Source organism: Barbatula barbatula (assembly GCF_947034865.1).
Source record: "Barbatula barbatula genome assembly, chromosome: 21".
Lineage (NCBI taxonomy): Eukaryota > Metazoa > Chordata > Actinopteri > Cypriniformes > Nemacheilidae > Barbatula > Barbatula barbatula.
The window spans coordinates 13,268,651-13,284,318 of record NC_136784.1 but is presented as its reverse complement, the minus strand read 5'-3'; the positions used below and the strand labels follow the sequence as shown (position 1 = coordinate 13,284,318).

At 37.0% G+C, this 15,668-nt stretch overlaps 2 protein-coding genes across 3 annotated transcripts; one reads left to right on the top strand and one right to left on the bottom strand.

Moving 5' to 3' along the window:
* The first annotated feature begins 6,953 nt into the window (after positions 1 to 6,953).
* tspan13b (tetraspanin 13b) lies at positions 6,954 to 12,806 on the top strand. Of its 2 annotated transcripts, XM_079484642.1 has the most exons (7): positions 6,954 to 7,155; positions 7,750 to 7,848; positions 8,482 to 8,649; positions 9,815 to 9,895; positions 10,062 to 10,175; positions 11,050 to 11,160; positions 11,730 to 12,806. In XM_079484642.1, the coding sequence occupies exons 2-7, from the start codon at positions 7,786 to 7,788 to the stop codon at positions 11,802 to 11,804; spliced, it is 612 nt and encodes a 203-aa protein (XP_079340768.1). In that variant the 5' UTR covers positions 6,954 to 7,155; positions 7,750 to 7,785; the 3' UTR covers positions 11,805 to 12,806. The 2 variants fall into 2 exon arrangements, with proteins under 2 accessions (XP_079340768.1, XP_079340767.1); XM_079484641.1 differs by lacking the exon at positions 6,954 to 7,155 and having other exon boundaries at positions 7,508 to 7,848.
* A 318-nt stretch (positions 12,807 to 13,124) lies between these two features.
* Positions 13,125 to 15,067, bottom strand: agr2 (anterior gradient 2). Its single transcript, XM_079485538.1, has 8 exons — positions 14,855 to 15,067; positions 14,598 to 14,723; positions 14,206 to 14,269; positions 14,025 to 14,077; positions 13,803 to 13,879; positions 13,654 to 13,717; positions 13,477 to 13,560; positions 13,125 to 13,384 (listed from the first exon to the last, which is right to left on the bottom strand). The coding sequence occupies exons 2-8, from the start codon at positions 14,713 to 14,715 to the stop codon at positions 13,335 to 13,337; spliced, it is 510 nt and encodes a 169-aa protein (XP_079341664.1). The 5' UTR covers positions 14,716 to 14,723; positions 14,855 to 15,067; the 3' UTR covers positions 13,125 to 13,334.
* Between the last annotated feature and the right edge of the window lie 601 nt (positions 15,068 to 15,668).

Genomic DNA, 15,668 nt, shown 5'->3' with positions numbered 1-15,668 from the left:
GATTATACCGTTCTGGTGATTTAACTGTCAATAAAATGTAATTAGAAACATTAAGAGTAGATGCTTAATTTATTCATGCAGTTTCAAGAAAATCATTTCATGTCAGATTCTACACACAAGCAATTCTATCATAACACTGTCGTCGTTTCTAATAAAAACGTGGTTATTTTCCTTCACTTAGGCAAACAATGGACACATCTCTGTTGGCATTCTCTCTGGCATCTCTGGCAAGTGGTGAGGTCATTGGTTTAGCAGGAGGCTGGTCAAACCTTTTGGTCCATTGAAAGCTTTCAGAACTGTCACACCTGCTTAGGCCCTTAGCACCACTAACAGTACCCTCTGCCCCCCCTCATTTCTCCATCGTTCAAGGTTAACAGTCTCTGTTTGTGCATGTCAGACTATTCAAACTCACTTTGAGGTAGGCTTGGATAAAGCAGCTACAAATGTAGGCAGTTGCTCCCATCCCCTACCGAGCTCTGTCTCTGCCCTTCCTTAATGTTTGTTTATTATAGCTGAACACTTGCGTTGAAAACGTTTTTTCCCCAGGAGTTTCCCGGGCATTACGGCGTTGGTGTTAAACCAACTTTATCATCCAGGGCAATTTTTCATATTGTTCATATTGTTCATAATTAGTTTTTAAAGTCAAGCCAAGTAAACATTTCCAGACATTTCCCATTTTAAACGAGCTTTGAATAGGTTTTTGTAAAATTGTGTACGTCTTATTCGAGTAATTTATCTGATATTTAATTGTCATTTTTCACAGCCATTGCCTTTCTTTCCATTCTTCTTAATTCTAAATATAAATTCTGCCACCCACAGACCCACGGGTGGGTCCAACATTGCCTCATCAAATCTATATTTTCCCATGTATCAGTAAAACCAGAACTTTCATTTATTCTAATGCAGACAAAATATGTATTCTCTGAAACAATGCTATAATATTGTGTTTAAAGTTGTATAGTCATGTTGTTATCATATTTCTTCAACAGCAAACTGGAAATGTGTGACGAACATATTCAGCATGAGCAAACAACTCCAGATTCACTCCATAAACCACAACACCAGATTCAACTGATCCTTTTGTCTCTGCTGACAAATGACAAAAAATCAATCACACACAAAAAAAGGAGGCTTTAGTGAAAAACACATATCGGTTACAAAAATGCAGAACATCTTGTTTAGTGGAACAACGCTATATCTCTTCAACATAAACTCGAACAGAGAGAGAGCAAATCAAATATTGACAATCATTACGAGATCAAATATTTCATTAACTGCTATGGCACAGATTTTACAGCGAGGCTTCAGACTCTGACTGTATTGTGCGGTCAAAGAATTGTCTGTTCATGAGATCTCAGATAATTAATCAGCACAGGTTTTGATTCCATTAAACCTGCTTAAGGATAGATCTGTTTCCTGAGAAACAAAGAAAAGCACAACACATTCATCCACGTGCACTAATGATGCTGAAGTAATCACTTCAAATGTGTTTGCATGTAGACGGCCTGCCATTGTGTGTGTGGGGGGTGTTTGTCTCTTGAACCTTTGAGCTCTGGTTTCAGCAACAGACCTGTAATAATAGCAAAAGTTTGAAAACGCAGCTGCACGCTGTCGGGTCTGAATCGCCGGTTTTTGCATAATGATCCCGTCTGCAGGAATATCTCACTAATAGTTTGTGATTTCTCAGTTTGGTAGCTGTTAAGGTTAAAGTGCGAAAGTGGAGGTATAATGCTGAACTTGCTGTGCGGGTCACTTGAGGTTCAGGTAAATAAAGGATTCAAAAGAGGAGCTCCTGAAAATGATAGGAGCAGCAAATTATAAATCATGTTTATTGGGATTTTGAAATTGTAATGAGCAAAAAGCTGTATTGATTTTTGTGGAAACAAAAATAGTTCTTCTATGGCATCGCTGTGAAGAACCTTTTAAGCACCTTTATTTTAGGAGTGCACAGCAATGTTTTTCTATCTAAACATTGGTGCTGTTGGGCAGAAACGTTGCGCAAAACTACTTTTAAGGAGATTGATACCGTTTCTTTTAAACAATTAAATACGTTGTTGTTAAAGTTGACAAGCTCTTATTAATACTTTTCATTGGTTATTTGCAAAACCCATAAACAAACATAAAGAGGTACCAATGGTCATGATTTGTGGAAAAAATACATTTCGTCGCTGTCCTTTCGAAACCTTTGCTAATGATTTAAACGATTAAATATATACGCTCCACTGAAAGATGATTATTCACAGTCATATCTGCCGAAATAGATTCTGAAGATTACATTTATATTTATTCACTTCAATTAATTCATAATGACAAAAAAATCATGTGAAGATACAAGGTTTCAGGAAGACAGCAGCGAAATCTAGATAAACAAGGTTTCTCCATGTCTATAATCTATCATTTATTTAAAAAAAAGACTTTCATTGGAAGGAATGTTTTTCGAGTCTCCTGCGTGCTCCTTACATCACCAATCTACATTTTGCTTTGATCCGTGACCATGAAACCTTCTTACTTCGACTCTTTTGATTGGGTTACTAAATTCACAGAGCTTTTTTTCAGTCTAGTCGAGCTACTTCCGCTGTCTAACTGGATCAGTCAAACTTGGCCTTTGGTTTGGGTAAACGCTTGTGGCTAAACAACTTTCTCTCTCTTTCACTCTGTTGGTCCACCGGATTCAGTCAAAACACACATACCGTTGACAAGCAGTTTGAATGTGCAGCCGGCACGGTCTGCACTAAAAGGAAACAGCAAGCTGCCAGCTTTGCTTTGTCGTCTGCACGTATACTTGCTTTATACCTGCAGCCCGGATTCACTCTCCCAATGCAATGACACCACACTGCCTCAAACAATACCGTGCCAAACCACAGGAAGTAAAGAATTTCTCCTGTCCTTTAGTTGACCTCCATCAAAGGTGTTTGTCATTCACGATGCTCACCGTAGGCCTTGATCGGGCAGCATGCAAGTGCATTAAGAGACTTTATAATTACTTGTGCACCAGGATTAGCTCCCCGGATGCCCATCCGAACAGTTTTCCATTCTACCTCCTGGCGATCTGTGTATTTAAACAGAGAAGACATTTAAGTATCTGCAAGGTCAGTGACATATAGTTCCTTAGATTTCCCGGGGGATGTACAACGGCTAAAGGTACTAATTACCTGCTTACATGCAGCACATTTTTCTAAAAGCACAGATGAGTTGTGACCGGCCAGCCGAGCATGGTGTGTGTCTATGCATAATTCAAATGCCTGGACCAAAAGATATGACGAGATGAATACGGCCGTAACGGAAATCATCAACGGGGTGTGGCGGAGATTAACCAGAACGGAAGAAAAAAGGAGAACGGTGAGTAAATGATGACACGTGCACCAGGCCAGACGGTGTCTGATCCTAATGGCCTGTCAACGGATCAACAAGGGCCCTCAGCAGTTGACAGCGAGACCTTGAGTCCGGTTATCACCCTCGAGCTCCCGACTCAATGTCAGCCTGACCGTGTTCACGCGCGTGTACATACCCACCCACACGTTCATATGCTGCCAACGAGACAAACACTCTGAGGATGGAGGGTGTAAATGACCTTTCAGAGCCGAGGCCTGAAAGACAGCAAAGAGCAAAGCGGAATAACAAATCGTGCTCAGACGCTGACTGAAAACATAAACTTGCGTAGTCGCTTTCGGGTCTTTTTGTTGTTTACTGCACATTAAGCTTAAGTCAACATGAAATGGACTTCATAGCTTATTTTACTTAGAAACCTGTGTTATTCTATGTGAAAAGGCATATGGGCAATTCTAGTGTTATGGTTTGAAATATAAATTCTCGGAGAATGTATTTATTTCCAATATTATCATCTGTTTATATTTGACCAAAGCCGTGATGATAGTCTCCAGACATCAGTAAAATATCAGTCTAAGCATGCGTTTTCTATTTTTCAAGAGGGAAAAATGATGTGTTACGGATGTGACAAAAAAAGGATGGACGTTTCTGAGAGATAACATAATTTTTAGGATTTCTGTGAATTAAAATGTGCAAACCAGAAGCAATAATACCCAACAAATGTAGAAGTGATGGCACTTTATGAAACATTTCATAGTTACTATATTTTCATTTTCATGTGCTCTATTATGATGTGACAATTCCGTTATGGATGTGACAATTCACTTACCTGACTACGGAAAATATGCTTTCAAAGAAAAACTATTTTAAAAGAGACGTCAAAGCACCAAATATGGACTAAAGCATTACTTCCTATTGGAAAAATACTCAAATACAATTTATAACGTCTTAGTGGTAGTTTTGTAGTTAAAACAAAAGAATCTGGTTGGAATTTATATTGTTATTTCAACATGAATGTATTAGAAAAATTACACTTTCAATTTCAACAAGTAACTTAATATTTTACACAGGCTGGTAAAGAATGAAGAGAATTCTACTTCAGAGTAACAACACATACAGCTGCATGGTTTTGGCTTAGGGAGCAGCACTAATGTTGTTTTTATTTAATATTTACTGATATGTTTTCATCTTTAACTGACTGTAATATTGATGTGCAATTACATCTCTTCCTGCACTTGCAGGCCCGAGTCGAAAGCCCTGTTGGCTTAAAAGATGGAACGGGAGGTCGAGGGCGAGCTTTTAAGACTGCAGATCATTGTAAATGGATGGTGTCTTGCCTTCTGAAAGCTTTTGAAATCCTCTCTTGATCTAACAGGCCTGTAAAGATCTGCGTAGCCGTGACATAAGTGAAAGAATGTGCTGTCAGGGGACTTCTGAGAGCGTTAATGTACCGTCAACAGTACCGGAGAGATGAGGAAGAGGACCTCATCCCGTAGGTTACCCACTCCAAGGAGTTTTATTCCGACGCGCTTGTGCGTATCATCAAAAAAATAAAGTGCTTAGAAAAGCATCAATATAATCCTTTTCTTTTTTACGTCAGGTCGGGGATTTTAAATGTGTTACTATGCTACTGCCTAATGCACTTTATAATCTTATAATATTACAATCTGTATATTTCTAATTCCATTCATTTTACTTATTTATCTCAATAATCTCATTTGCATCAATTGCAAAAGGCAAGACATCTGCAATAACCATCATTCTAAACTATACAATACATTTAAATAGGCCAGAATATAAAGACATTGTCATGTTTTTCACCAAAGGCCTTACAAATCATGTTTAATGTCCTTCTCATGAAAGACATACATTTTCATGTTTGAGACAAGCAAAATAACTCTGGTTTTAATCTCGGCCGGTTGCTGAGCAGGCTTTCTCACTGTTTGCCCTAAAATACTAGCCATTTCCAAGGATTATGTTCTGTTAGAGCCAGCAGTGTTTGACAGATTCAGGACAGTTAGTGTGATTTCTTTTTGCCGCACCCCTTTATGGTTGCTAAAATAGGACGCACCGAATAAGTACGGGTGCCAAATCTGGATATATCACCCTCTGAAGGCCAAACCGGTCACTTGTGTTCTTTAGAATTACTAACACGTGTTTTCTCGCATACTTTTTGTCTCGTCTCCACATGATCAATACATCAGCAGATTTGAAGGAACAAATGTGATAATGAGTTCACAACAAGGGAGTCACAGTCAGCTGTCATATTGTGACATTTACATTTGATGCACAACAATTGCCAGCCAGATTATTTATCCAATGCTGTGAATTTCAAGAACAACTTTGTCATTACGTTTTCTGTAACATTTATTATAGGACTTATTCTGATTGGATGATTTAAAAAAGTCCAACCAGAGCTTTGAAGAGAAATCACCACAACATCATTTTGTCTTTTAGGGGCTGGAATGTAATGGATCAAATAAATTGTAATGTGTTAGGACAGTAATGTTTTGCTTAAACTATAGTGTTTCTTTACCTGAACATGTTCAAATGAAAGGCTTTGCTACCACCCTGTGGTCAATGGAAAAAAATACACTATAAGATTGTACACTCAGATGTTACTTTTCTATTAGCTATGTATTTGTTTTCTATTGTTTTTGCTAAGATGTAGGCTATTATAATATTTATATATTCAACTGGAGCATGTAGTTTCCTTCAAAAAAACCTGTTGGATCTAGTAAGCCTTATAGCATAATGGTTCGACACCTGCTTTTTCATTAAAAAGCACTTTTTAGACATGACTTTGTAAGCACTATTGTGGCCTTTGCTCATTTTTTTAACACCATAGTAGGAACATTTGCTTTAGACATGTCTTTGTTCTGTTGAACATAAAATGAATTGAAGAACGTAGGAAAGCAAACAGTTCTGGGGAACTTTTGACTACCATTGTCATTTTTCCTACTGTCAATGGGGTCCATGAACTGTACAAACATTCTTTTGGGGGTTTCAGTTTATTATTTATATAGCACACATAAACACAACAAAAGTTCTTTACACTGACTAAAACCAAACCCTTAAAGAAAAAGAAAAATAAATAACTTGTTAAAGGCTCGGGATAACAGATAGACCTTTAGCTGAGATTTAAATAGCGGGACAAGTGACAGAATTTGTCCCTTTAAAGAGAAAATATTTTGCGTTCCTTTTAATGATTTGTGTTGTCTCTTTTATTTATTCAACACAAAATTACTCATAAGGTGTTAAAATTCAATTACACTAGAAATGTGGAGTTATTATTAAACACATCCTTTCTGATTTATTTTTTATTTAATATTTTAATTGTTTGTCTATTCAAATGTTTTGTTTCTTTTCTGTCACGTTTAGAGTCTGGTGAGACCTTTTCTGCTGTTAACAACCGATTCTTTTTTAATAGTCTCTAGATTATATATGTTTATAAATGGTAAAATGATCAAAAATGACTTGTTAGCCTCAAAAGTTAATGATGGCGAAATGGATTTTATAGCTGAATTGCTCTTTCTTATCACTTTGTTTACTTTATAGACAGAAAAACAAACATACAAACAGAAGCAGACAGACAAGACAGAAAGCTTTTTTCACTTTTCATATTTGACTTTTCACATGATAATGCAGTGGAAATAGACGCGTCTCTTAGCAACAGTTACCAAGGAGAGACGGGAAGACTTCGCAATTGTCAATCAGGATAAACGACCAATCAACTGCACCGTGCAAAATCAATCCCGCCTCCCTAAATGGTGGCCATGTTGTGATCAAATCTCCTGAAAGCATAGTACGTGAAAATCTGCTAAATCGGTAGGCTACTTTCATTAGAATTCAATTTGTTTAAACAAACCACAACATATCGTCTATTTTACTAACATTCGTAATGAACAAGAAATAATATTTTAGATGTGTTGCATATTTATATCACCACAATAACATATACATTTGAGTTGTAAAACACGTATTTTGAAATCATATGTGCACTTTTAAATGTATTATATAATATGTGTACTTCCCTGTGTGATATTTAGAATATACGCTCCAATAATAGTTCAAATAAATGAGTATGTATTGTGTGTGTTAAATATTAGTCTACCATGCATACATTTTTTAAGTGCGACCAGTGGGTGTTTAATATACACACTTGAGTTTGCACTCATTTGCACTTAATTCAAGAAATGGATGGAACAAGAGAGAGTCCAAGAGAGAGCAGCAGCACAGAGCCACCCACCTTCCCACCAAAAGGGAGGGATTTGATGTTTTTAGATCTGGCACCCCGCCTATGCATCAGCGTTCACTCCGTGAATTGGTCCGAACCACACACGAGTGTTATTATATCGTTGCTTACCTGCATAGTTGATCCTAGATCGTTCGTTATTATTGTCATATAACCGGTATTCCCAGAGATCCACGCAGCTGCTGTCAGAAAAGGCGATCGAGATGGGTTGCGCCGGATTCACCTGCTCCAAGAATTCCCTGTGCGCGCTCAACATCCTCTATGTGGTAAGTACCATATGGACATCTTTAGCAGCCTTTATTGCAGGGTTACCGTTTCCAGATGCGCTTTAGAATGAACCTACACGAGATGTCGGATGTGTTGGCTGTAGCGGTGTTGAGATGAATTATTGAGAGTCATTGTTTGGGTGGAATGAGGCCGATGAGCGGTTCTTGTTTCACTCAACAGTGGCTGTAGAATAACATCACAGATCGCGACTCCTCTGTTTTTGCAGTCATGTCCTGTCTTTGTTCTGGGGTTTGTAAATATACAAACTTGTGACTTGTGATCTCAGTTTGCCATTTTTCATGTTTATTGCACATAAACGCGGTTCACTTCACAGGAGATCGACACTCATAGGGAAATATAGTGTTTTCTCTGTTTCAAAATAGAAACCCCGTGCTTAGAATAATAATAGATTAAATGTTATAACATTTGGTTACTTTTGTTTATATGTATCCGCGTTTATGTCAAATGTTTATAAAGCGTGTGATTCGTATTGCAAGACAGTGATCTATTCAAAAGTTATCTGTTGAAACAATGTAACTTATAGGAATGTTTTTCCAAACAATGTTTTCAAAATCTGTTATCTTTGTCCCTGTTCCCCTCACTAATGGTTTCTCTTTCCTCTCTGATCTCAGATGGTGAGTTTACTGATGATTGGCATTGCTGCCTGGGGAAAATGCTTCGGGCTGGTGTCCAGCTTCCAGGTGGTGGGGGGCATCATCGGGGTGGGAGTCTTCCTCTTCTTTGTTGCCCTAGCTGGACTTATTGGTGCCATGAAGCACCACCAGGTTCTGCTGTTCTTTGTATCCTTTACTGTGCTCATGCTGACAGTGTACTACAACTTTGTCTATAGAGTTTAGACAACGGTAAGGTTTTACATGAGAGAGAATCAATACTGCATTTTATCAGTACTATATCATGTGCAATATTAATGATTGTGGAGTGAATATGAAGATGGTGGAGCATTTGGGTCAGCATTTTCCATTCATGTTTTAAGTGTATGCGCAATAAGATATGCGCAAAGTGTCCAGTTTCAGTCAAGTGTAGTTGTCAGCCGAATGCTTCTGACCACAGACTGTGTGATCAGTCAAAACAAAGTTTCAGTCTAAACTGAAAACTAGGTTCTCGCATTTAAAATAATTGTTCAAAAATGTCCTCGGAATTAAAGCATTCCTATTCCCTTTCTTATATAAAAGATTCAAATTATATACATAATATATTAAACAATCATGTCATCTTAAAATCTAAAAATAAAATTGAAATACAAAATATAAATGCACTACATGGATTATCATCGACACATGAAATGCATTTCACTTTGTGACCATAGAGAGGTGCAGTTAACATGTTAAATGAAAATGCACATTTGTGAACTAGATGGCATGAATGGATCGTCTTACTCTGCTGGAGGCAAAAAGTAAAGAATAATAAAAATTGAATGCATAAAATTATGTTTATATTTTTAACACACGTACTCGCAGTTAAATGCAATTTTACATTTGTTTTTGCCATTTGTATTTATTGTATTCCCGAGAGCATTATCTGCAATTTATTTCTTTAGTTTATATCAATGTACTTCTTTTTCTTTGATTTCTGTCAATTCTAAGGATGACATATTTATTTTAGAGGATTGAAGGCTTTAATTTCATCAGTGTCAGAAAGTCTCGATATTTTAAACCCTGTGGGGTTTGGTCCCAGACTAACTTGTTTAAGGGTGTCTTGATCGCACCTGCACTGACAAATCTCAAAACATATCGGTGCGATTTGTTTTGTTTGGTAATGTTTTATGTTTTTTTAAATCGACTTAAATATCCTTATTTTTTCCTGACTTAAGCTAATGCTTGTCTGGGAAACCCCTACATCTTAACCTATATTCAATATAATCCATCGAAACTATATTGACTGTGATTTTACTATGAATATTTATTCACTGTTTGTTTGTTTCAACACTTAATTTATTCAAAACAGTACATGATCATACTGTCCCTGGTGTTTGTAGTTCAGTTCTCTGTGTCTAGTGCGTGTCTGACTATCAATGAAGAGCAGCAGGTGAGAGAAAACACACTGCTTTACATTTACATGTTCTTCGTGATATTTATACATAGTTAAATATTTATTAGTTATGACGCTTTTGAGCTGTATCTTTAAATGACCAATTGAAACATTCAGTTCTCTGTGTATATGAAGTCACATAGTATGTGTCTGTGTGATGTAGAATCATCTTTTGGAGGTTGGCTGGAATAATTCTCTGACCACTCAGAGAGACGTGGAGAAAAGTCTGAACTGCTGCGGTTTCTCACACATGGTCGTCAATGGAAGCTGCGCTGCTGTAATTGATTCTTATACACACACACACACACACACACACACACATCATTCCTTTGACGTTTACTGTGTTCAATGATATATTCAATTCAATTTTATTTATATAGCGCTTTTCACAATTTGCATTGTTCCAAAGCAGCTTTACAGGGGAAAAACGAAAAACCCAAGAAAGGGTAAAACACACTACATGGTGTTTTATATAATAAATCCATTTAGTCTAGTAAATAATATCTAATGTCAGCATCTCCTGGTGGTTTATTTAGCATATTTGCTTTAAGTGAATGCTTGGCTGAAAAGATGCGTTTTTAATCTAGATTTAAATTGGGCGAGTGTGTCTGATCCTGGAATAGTATCAGGAAGGCTATTCCAGAGTTTAAGTGCTACGTATGGGAAAGCTTGACCGCCTTTGGTGGATTTAGTTATTCTAGGTGTTATCAAAAGTCCTGAGTTTTGAGATCTTAGAGAGCGTGATGGGTTGTAGTGTGATAGAAGCTCTGTTAGGTAGGTAGGGGCTAAACTGTTTAAGGCTTTATAAGTGATTAAAAGAACTTTAAAGTCAATACGATACTTAATGGGTAGCCAGTGAAGGGTTGATAAAATTGGGGTTATGTGATCGTATTTTCTGGACCTGGTTAGAATTCTGGCAGCTGCCTTCTGTAGTTTGTTTATTGATGATGCAGAACAACCACTAAGTAGCGCATTACAGTAGTCAAGTCTTGAGGTCATAATTGCATGAATAAGCTTCTCCGCGTCAGCAACCCACAGAATATTTCGTAACTATATTCGTAATATATTGCACCCATATGGATGATAATTAACGTTTTTTGTTGTATGATAACTCCGTGTTCTTTTGTATGTTTTACTTCGGCAACATGCAGCCCTGCTCTCATTACAGCACCTGCACCACCTGTGCAGCAAAGATCCAGGAGCATGCTGGGGAAGTGCTGAGATTCGTGGGAGGCATCGGACTCTTCTTCAGCTTCACTGAGGTCAGCCTCCTGAACTAAACACTCTAAAATATGTTGGGTTATTTTAAACCCAGCGTTGGGTCAAAAATGGACACACTCAAAATATTTCTTGGTTAATTTAACCCAACTTTTTGTTTTTTCCATATGTTTGAACCACCACATTTCACTGTCTTTTCTCTTAAATCTCATTCACAAACACGGTAACCTTATTCCCACTTATGATACGTTTGGTAACATTTATTTATTTGTTGCTTTGTGTTTTGATGGAATGAAAGACATGTAAAATTACAATAAACATGCACTGTAAAATAAATGCCCTAGTAAATTAAAATCATAAATACAATTCATAAATAAAATACATTTTCTTTTTCTAATAATAACATACTTTGCGGAAAGTTAGTGCCTTTTATCAAATTGCTGTTGTGAGATTTTTTATAAAAGTGAAGAAAATTTTGGCACTGAGAAAAATCTACCAGGATGCTTCATCCTTAGTCACCATTTAAGTGCTATCCACTATACGTTTTTTTGTATTTCTCTTTCTCGTCATGTTTTTGTTCACGTTTTTCGTCTCATTATTCTGTTTGTTTCAGATCCTGGGCGTCTGGCTGACATACAGATACAGGAACCAAAAGGACCCACGGGCAAACCCCAGCGCCTTCCTGTAACGGGAAATCTGACGCAGAATTCTCTTGATCCGTTCCGAGCACTCGTCTAAACACTGGATTTGGAGTTTCGTTCGAAAGGAGTGTGTATTTGTTTTCACTGAAGAGGAGACCAGCCTGTGTGTGTTTTTTGCTGCTATATATACTACTCGCTTGATTTTTCAAGAATACAGCGTGAGGACAACACTGTTCTTTTTGAGACTGTACTTGTGCTTAAAGAATTCTGAACGAAAGAATCAGACACAAAATACCAGTACGCAGTAAACGTATTACACTAATGGGCTAAACAACACTGATATTTAGATTTTGTTCCGTTATATATGTGGTAAAACGTAAAAAGAAAGTTTGTTCGCATGATAATGTTTATGTTTGATTGAAAGAATTTCTATGTTTCTCAAAATGGACAAACTACCAAATAGCATGACTGAGATACAATAAAATCACACTGAATCGCTGTTATGCTAAAAAAAGTGCTATAGGCAAAAACCATTCAATGTTTTTCTGTAAAAAAACATTTTATAATATGTTAAAGGGACAGTTCACCCCCAAAGAAATTCATTCTTCACACTCTTGTCATTCAAATCTGTGTATCGACTGGTACAGTAGAAGTCAATGGGGGTCAATTTTTCTAAATATCTTCTTTTATGTTCTGCAGAAGAAAGAAAGTCAAACAGGTTTGAAATGAGGGTGAACAAATGATTAAAGAATTTGTATTTGTGGGTGTATCCCTTTAACAATAAAAAAAATTAACCAATGATATGCACAACCAGAGTGATAAAAACAGAAATGGCATGGAATATTAAAGTCGATAGTTTCCTTTAGTTTGTCATGGACACACTTGTTTTTCTGCCTACTTCGTCTTTGTTTTGTGTGCGTTTTACTGGCTCGAGTTTGTATTTTTTCTTTTGTTTTCTTGCATGAATTGGTCACTGAAATGTACATCTATAGTTCTGTGAACTATGCTGTCATGCATATAAAGAGAAATGAGAAATAAATACCCTCGAGAAACAATAATTTGGCCATTTTTGTCTAACGTAATTGCCGGGTTTTAACAATGCTTTCAGTTGTCGCTTTCATTGTGAGAAATTTCAATAGAGTCTTTCAGAATGGCAACTTCCTCCAAGCTTAAACCAATCAGAGGCCGACACATTCAGTTTCTTTTTGCAGAAGAAAAAAGGCTGGTTGTTACCAGGCAACCATGTGACTCAGGAAAACCTGTTGCTTTGGCCCCTCCCACCAGGATGTTAGCCGGAGGCACCGCTAACTGTTAAAACCCACATGTCATGGTTCATCGATATGAAATGAATTACCATGAGAACCAAACTGTTGAACAACTTCATTTATTTCAAAAAACAGTGAAATACATTAAAAGAAAAGGAAAGCCTGAAGGTAACAGGAACAGAGAGGACATTTTTAAAATGTATACAGGACTTTACAGTGCAGTTTTAAGTGTCAGTAAACAAATGACAAAGTAAAGATGACCCTCGGGGAAGTCGTTTCCTCTCTGTGAACAGAAGAGTCGTGCTTTTGTGTTCACAACTCCGTCTTTAAAAACTTCAAGGCTCTTTGCATGTTGCTTAACACTGTCGAAAGAGGCAAAATATAGAAATACTGTTAGTGGTGTGATGGCTGAATAAAGACGAATTTGTTCAAAACTGTCACTTTTTAGACTCACGGAGTTTAATGTCGCTTGGTTCATAGGCGTACATGCGGTTAGAATAGCGACCAGTAATGTCAGCCCGGACAGTCATAGAGGGATCTGAGATACATGAAAATTACATTTCGGTCATTTATTTAGCAAAAATTATATTAATTCATGTCAATGTAATGGTTTGTATCATCACAAACTCACCAACTAAAAGGATTCTTGGAACATACTGGCCATCAGGAGACAAATGCTTGTCTGTCGTTTCATACTGTAAATGGCATAAATCCCATATTAATCTTGACATTCACAACGCGGCACAAATCTCACAAAGATTAACGTCACCGTTCGCTCACCATCAGGTTCAAGACGATAAATTCTTCATCAGCCAACTTCTGGATCTCTTTATCCTCAGCGAAGGCCTTCTTCAGAGCTACAAGAACAAGACAAACGGAGGTTTCACTTAAGCTTTGGGGCACCTGAAATGCATTTTTAGTCAAAAGCTATTGCATCAATATAAGGGTTTTTAACTATCTGACAATAAAGAATCAGACTCAATATTGAATATAAAGTCGTACCCAGGCTGTGTGGGCAGTCCTCCAAGTGAAATATGACCAAGAGGGGCTTGTTCCTAATAACATAAAAATATGCATTACAGACAATATACGATATGCCAAATCTTAACACGTGAAAAATACAGCAAACCGCCCAAACATGTAAGTTTTGACTTGCTGAAAATGAACTAGAAAATAATTCTACCTGGATCGTGACCAAAACAAGGCTTCCTCGTATGTCTGAGCCCAGATCAACTGATCACCCCAACCTAAGAGGACAAGCAACAATGCTGAGTATGCATACTAAGTCATATTTGCTCATGCATGTGAATGGCTGTTTCTACAAGAGCCATTCAAATAGAAGAAAGCTGAATTTTATGAATGTCATTTAATAATTACAGTGAGATTTGGTTAGCATCATTTTGTCAGTGCCCTATAAAAAAGACTTAACTCAAGTTTTGAACTGACGTCCAAAATGTTTAATTATAAAAAAATCGCAAAATATCACAATAGACGTTTCTTCAAATTAACAAAACAATAACTTTACAGTGTGCAAAAGATATTGTCTTTATTGCATGTTTCACAAATGAAACCCACCTCTGGAGAGAGTTTGAGGGATCCTCTTCTCTTTCTTCACAGCGGTCTTCTCCGGCTTTCCCATAGTGGAGGTCAGGGTCCCCAGGACCAAGAGCACTGATAACAATCCTTTAAGCATCTTACAAACTACAGCAACAAAACACATCAATACAGAGCTGTTAGATTCAATTTATCTATACACACAGTGTGTCCTCTGGTATGCTTAATATTTGTTGAAGCATGTATGGAGAAAGTTTTTGGATCACTTCTCTTCTCACCTGTTTTCAGATATCCCCTTTAGTTTTGTCACAGTCTCCTGCCCGTGCTGTTGCCCTTCTTCTCTTACCAGTGCAACATTTATACACCTGCTCACCTGAGGCTCCGCCCACCCTCTCCCGTTCTGGAATGTGATCCGGCACTTTCATGCCATTCAGTTGCACTTTGCGAGCAAACTTCCTATTTATTCTTGTTTTTGTCTCCGTGCCAAGGCCAGATCAGCAGAGAGCCACCGTAAGTAAGTCAAGTATGATTAGGCTCTTCACGATTGGCTAAGATCTGACCTGTGATGTCAGACTGGGACATGAATGGGATATCATTATTTGTGGCATGACGTGGTGTTAGAATAAGAAACCAAACTATGGATGACTTAAGGCTTCTATGCATTGGTATCATAATTCAAATTCAATTATTAAAGTTTTATAAGTGTGAATTGTGATGGTTTGACAGGGCAGATTTAGTAAGACTGTGTATATTTTACAGATTTTGATATCTAAATCAAATTCTAATCTTATGATATTGAATTGAAGGAAATACACTCATTGAATGTGAAATCTTTAGCAATTGGACATCAGCACATTGCAGTAGATCTAAACTAATATCTGTAAAAAAAAAATATTTAATTCAACTTAAGTAATATTATTTATTAAATGAATTTGATGCAAAATCGTTTTTTTACTTATAATTTTATGTTAAATTAACTGAAACTGTTAAGGCAGCCAGATAACTTGAAAAAACAAATCAGTTTTTACAACAGTGTGTATTTTATATACATGACTGTAAATATGTTGAGGTGAAGAGTGTAGAGTTAACAAG

What these genes read in the sequence shown, in the direction of transcription:
- agr2 (XM_079485538.1), bottom strand. Translation starts at nt 14,715, where the DNA reads ATGCTTAAAGGATTGTTATCAGTGCTCTTGGTCCTGGGGACCCTGACC. An exon ending in GGACTGCCCACACAGCCTGG is followed by an intron (nt 13,880 to 14,024) that starts GTACGACTTTAT and finishes TTGTTCTTGTAG; the next exon opens with CTCTGAAGAAGGCCTTCGCT. An exon ending in TCCAAGAATCCTTTTAGTTG is followed by an intron (nt 13,561 to 13,653) that starts GTGAGTTTGTGA and finishes CATGTATCTCAG; the next exon opens with ATCCCTCTATGACTGTCCGG.
- tspan13b (XM_079484642.1), top strand. Translation starts at nt 7,786, where the DNA reads ATGGGTTGCGCCGGATTCACCTGCTCCAAGAATTCCCTGTGCGCGCTC. An exon ending in CGCTCAACATCCTCTATGTG is followed by an intron (nt 7,849 to 8,481) that starts GTAAGTACCATA and finishes CTCTGATCTCAG; the next exon opens with ATGGTGAGTTTACTGATGAT. An exon ending in ACCAGGTTCTGCTGTTCTTT is followed by an intron (nt 8,650 to 9,814) that starts GTATCCTTTACT and finishes TATTCAAAACAG; the next exon opens with TACATGATCATACTGTCCCT.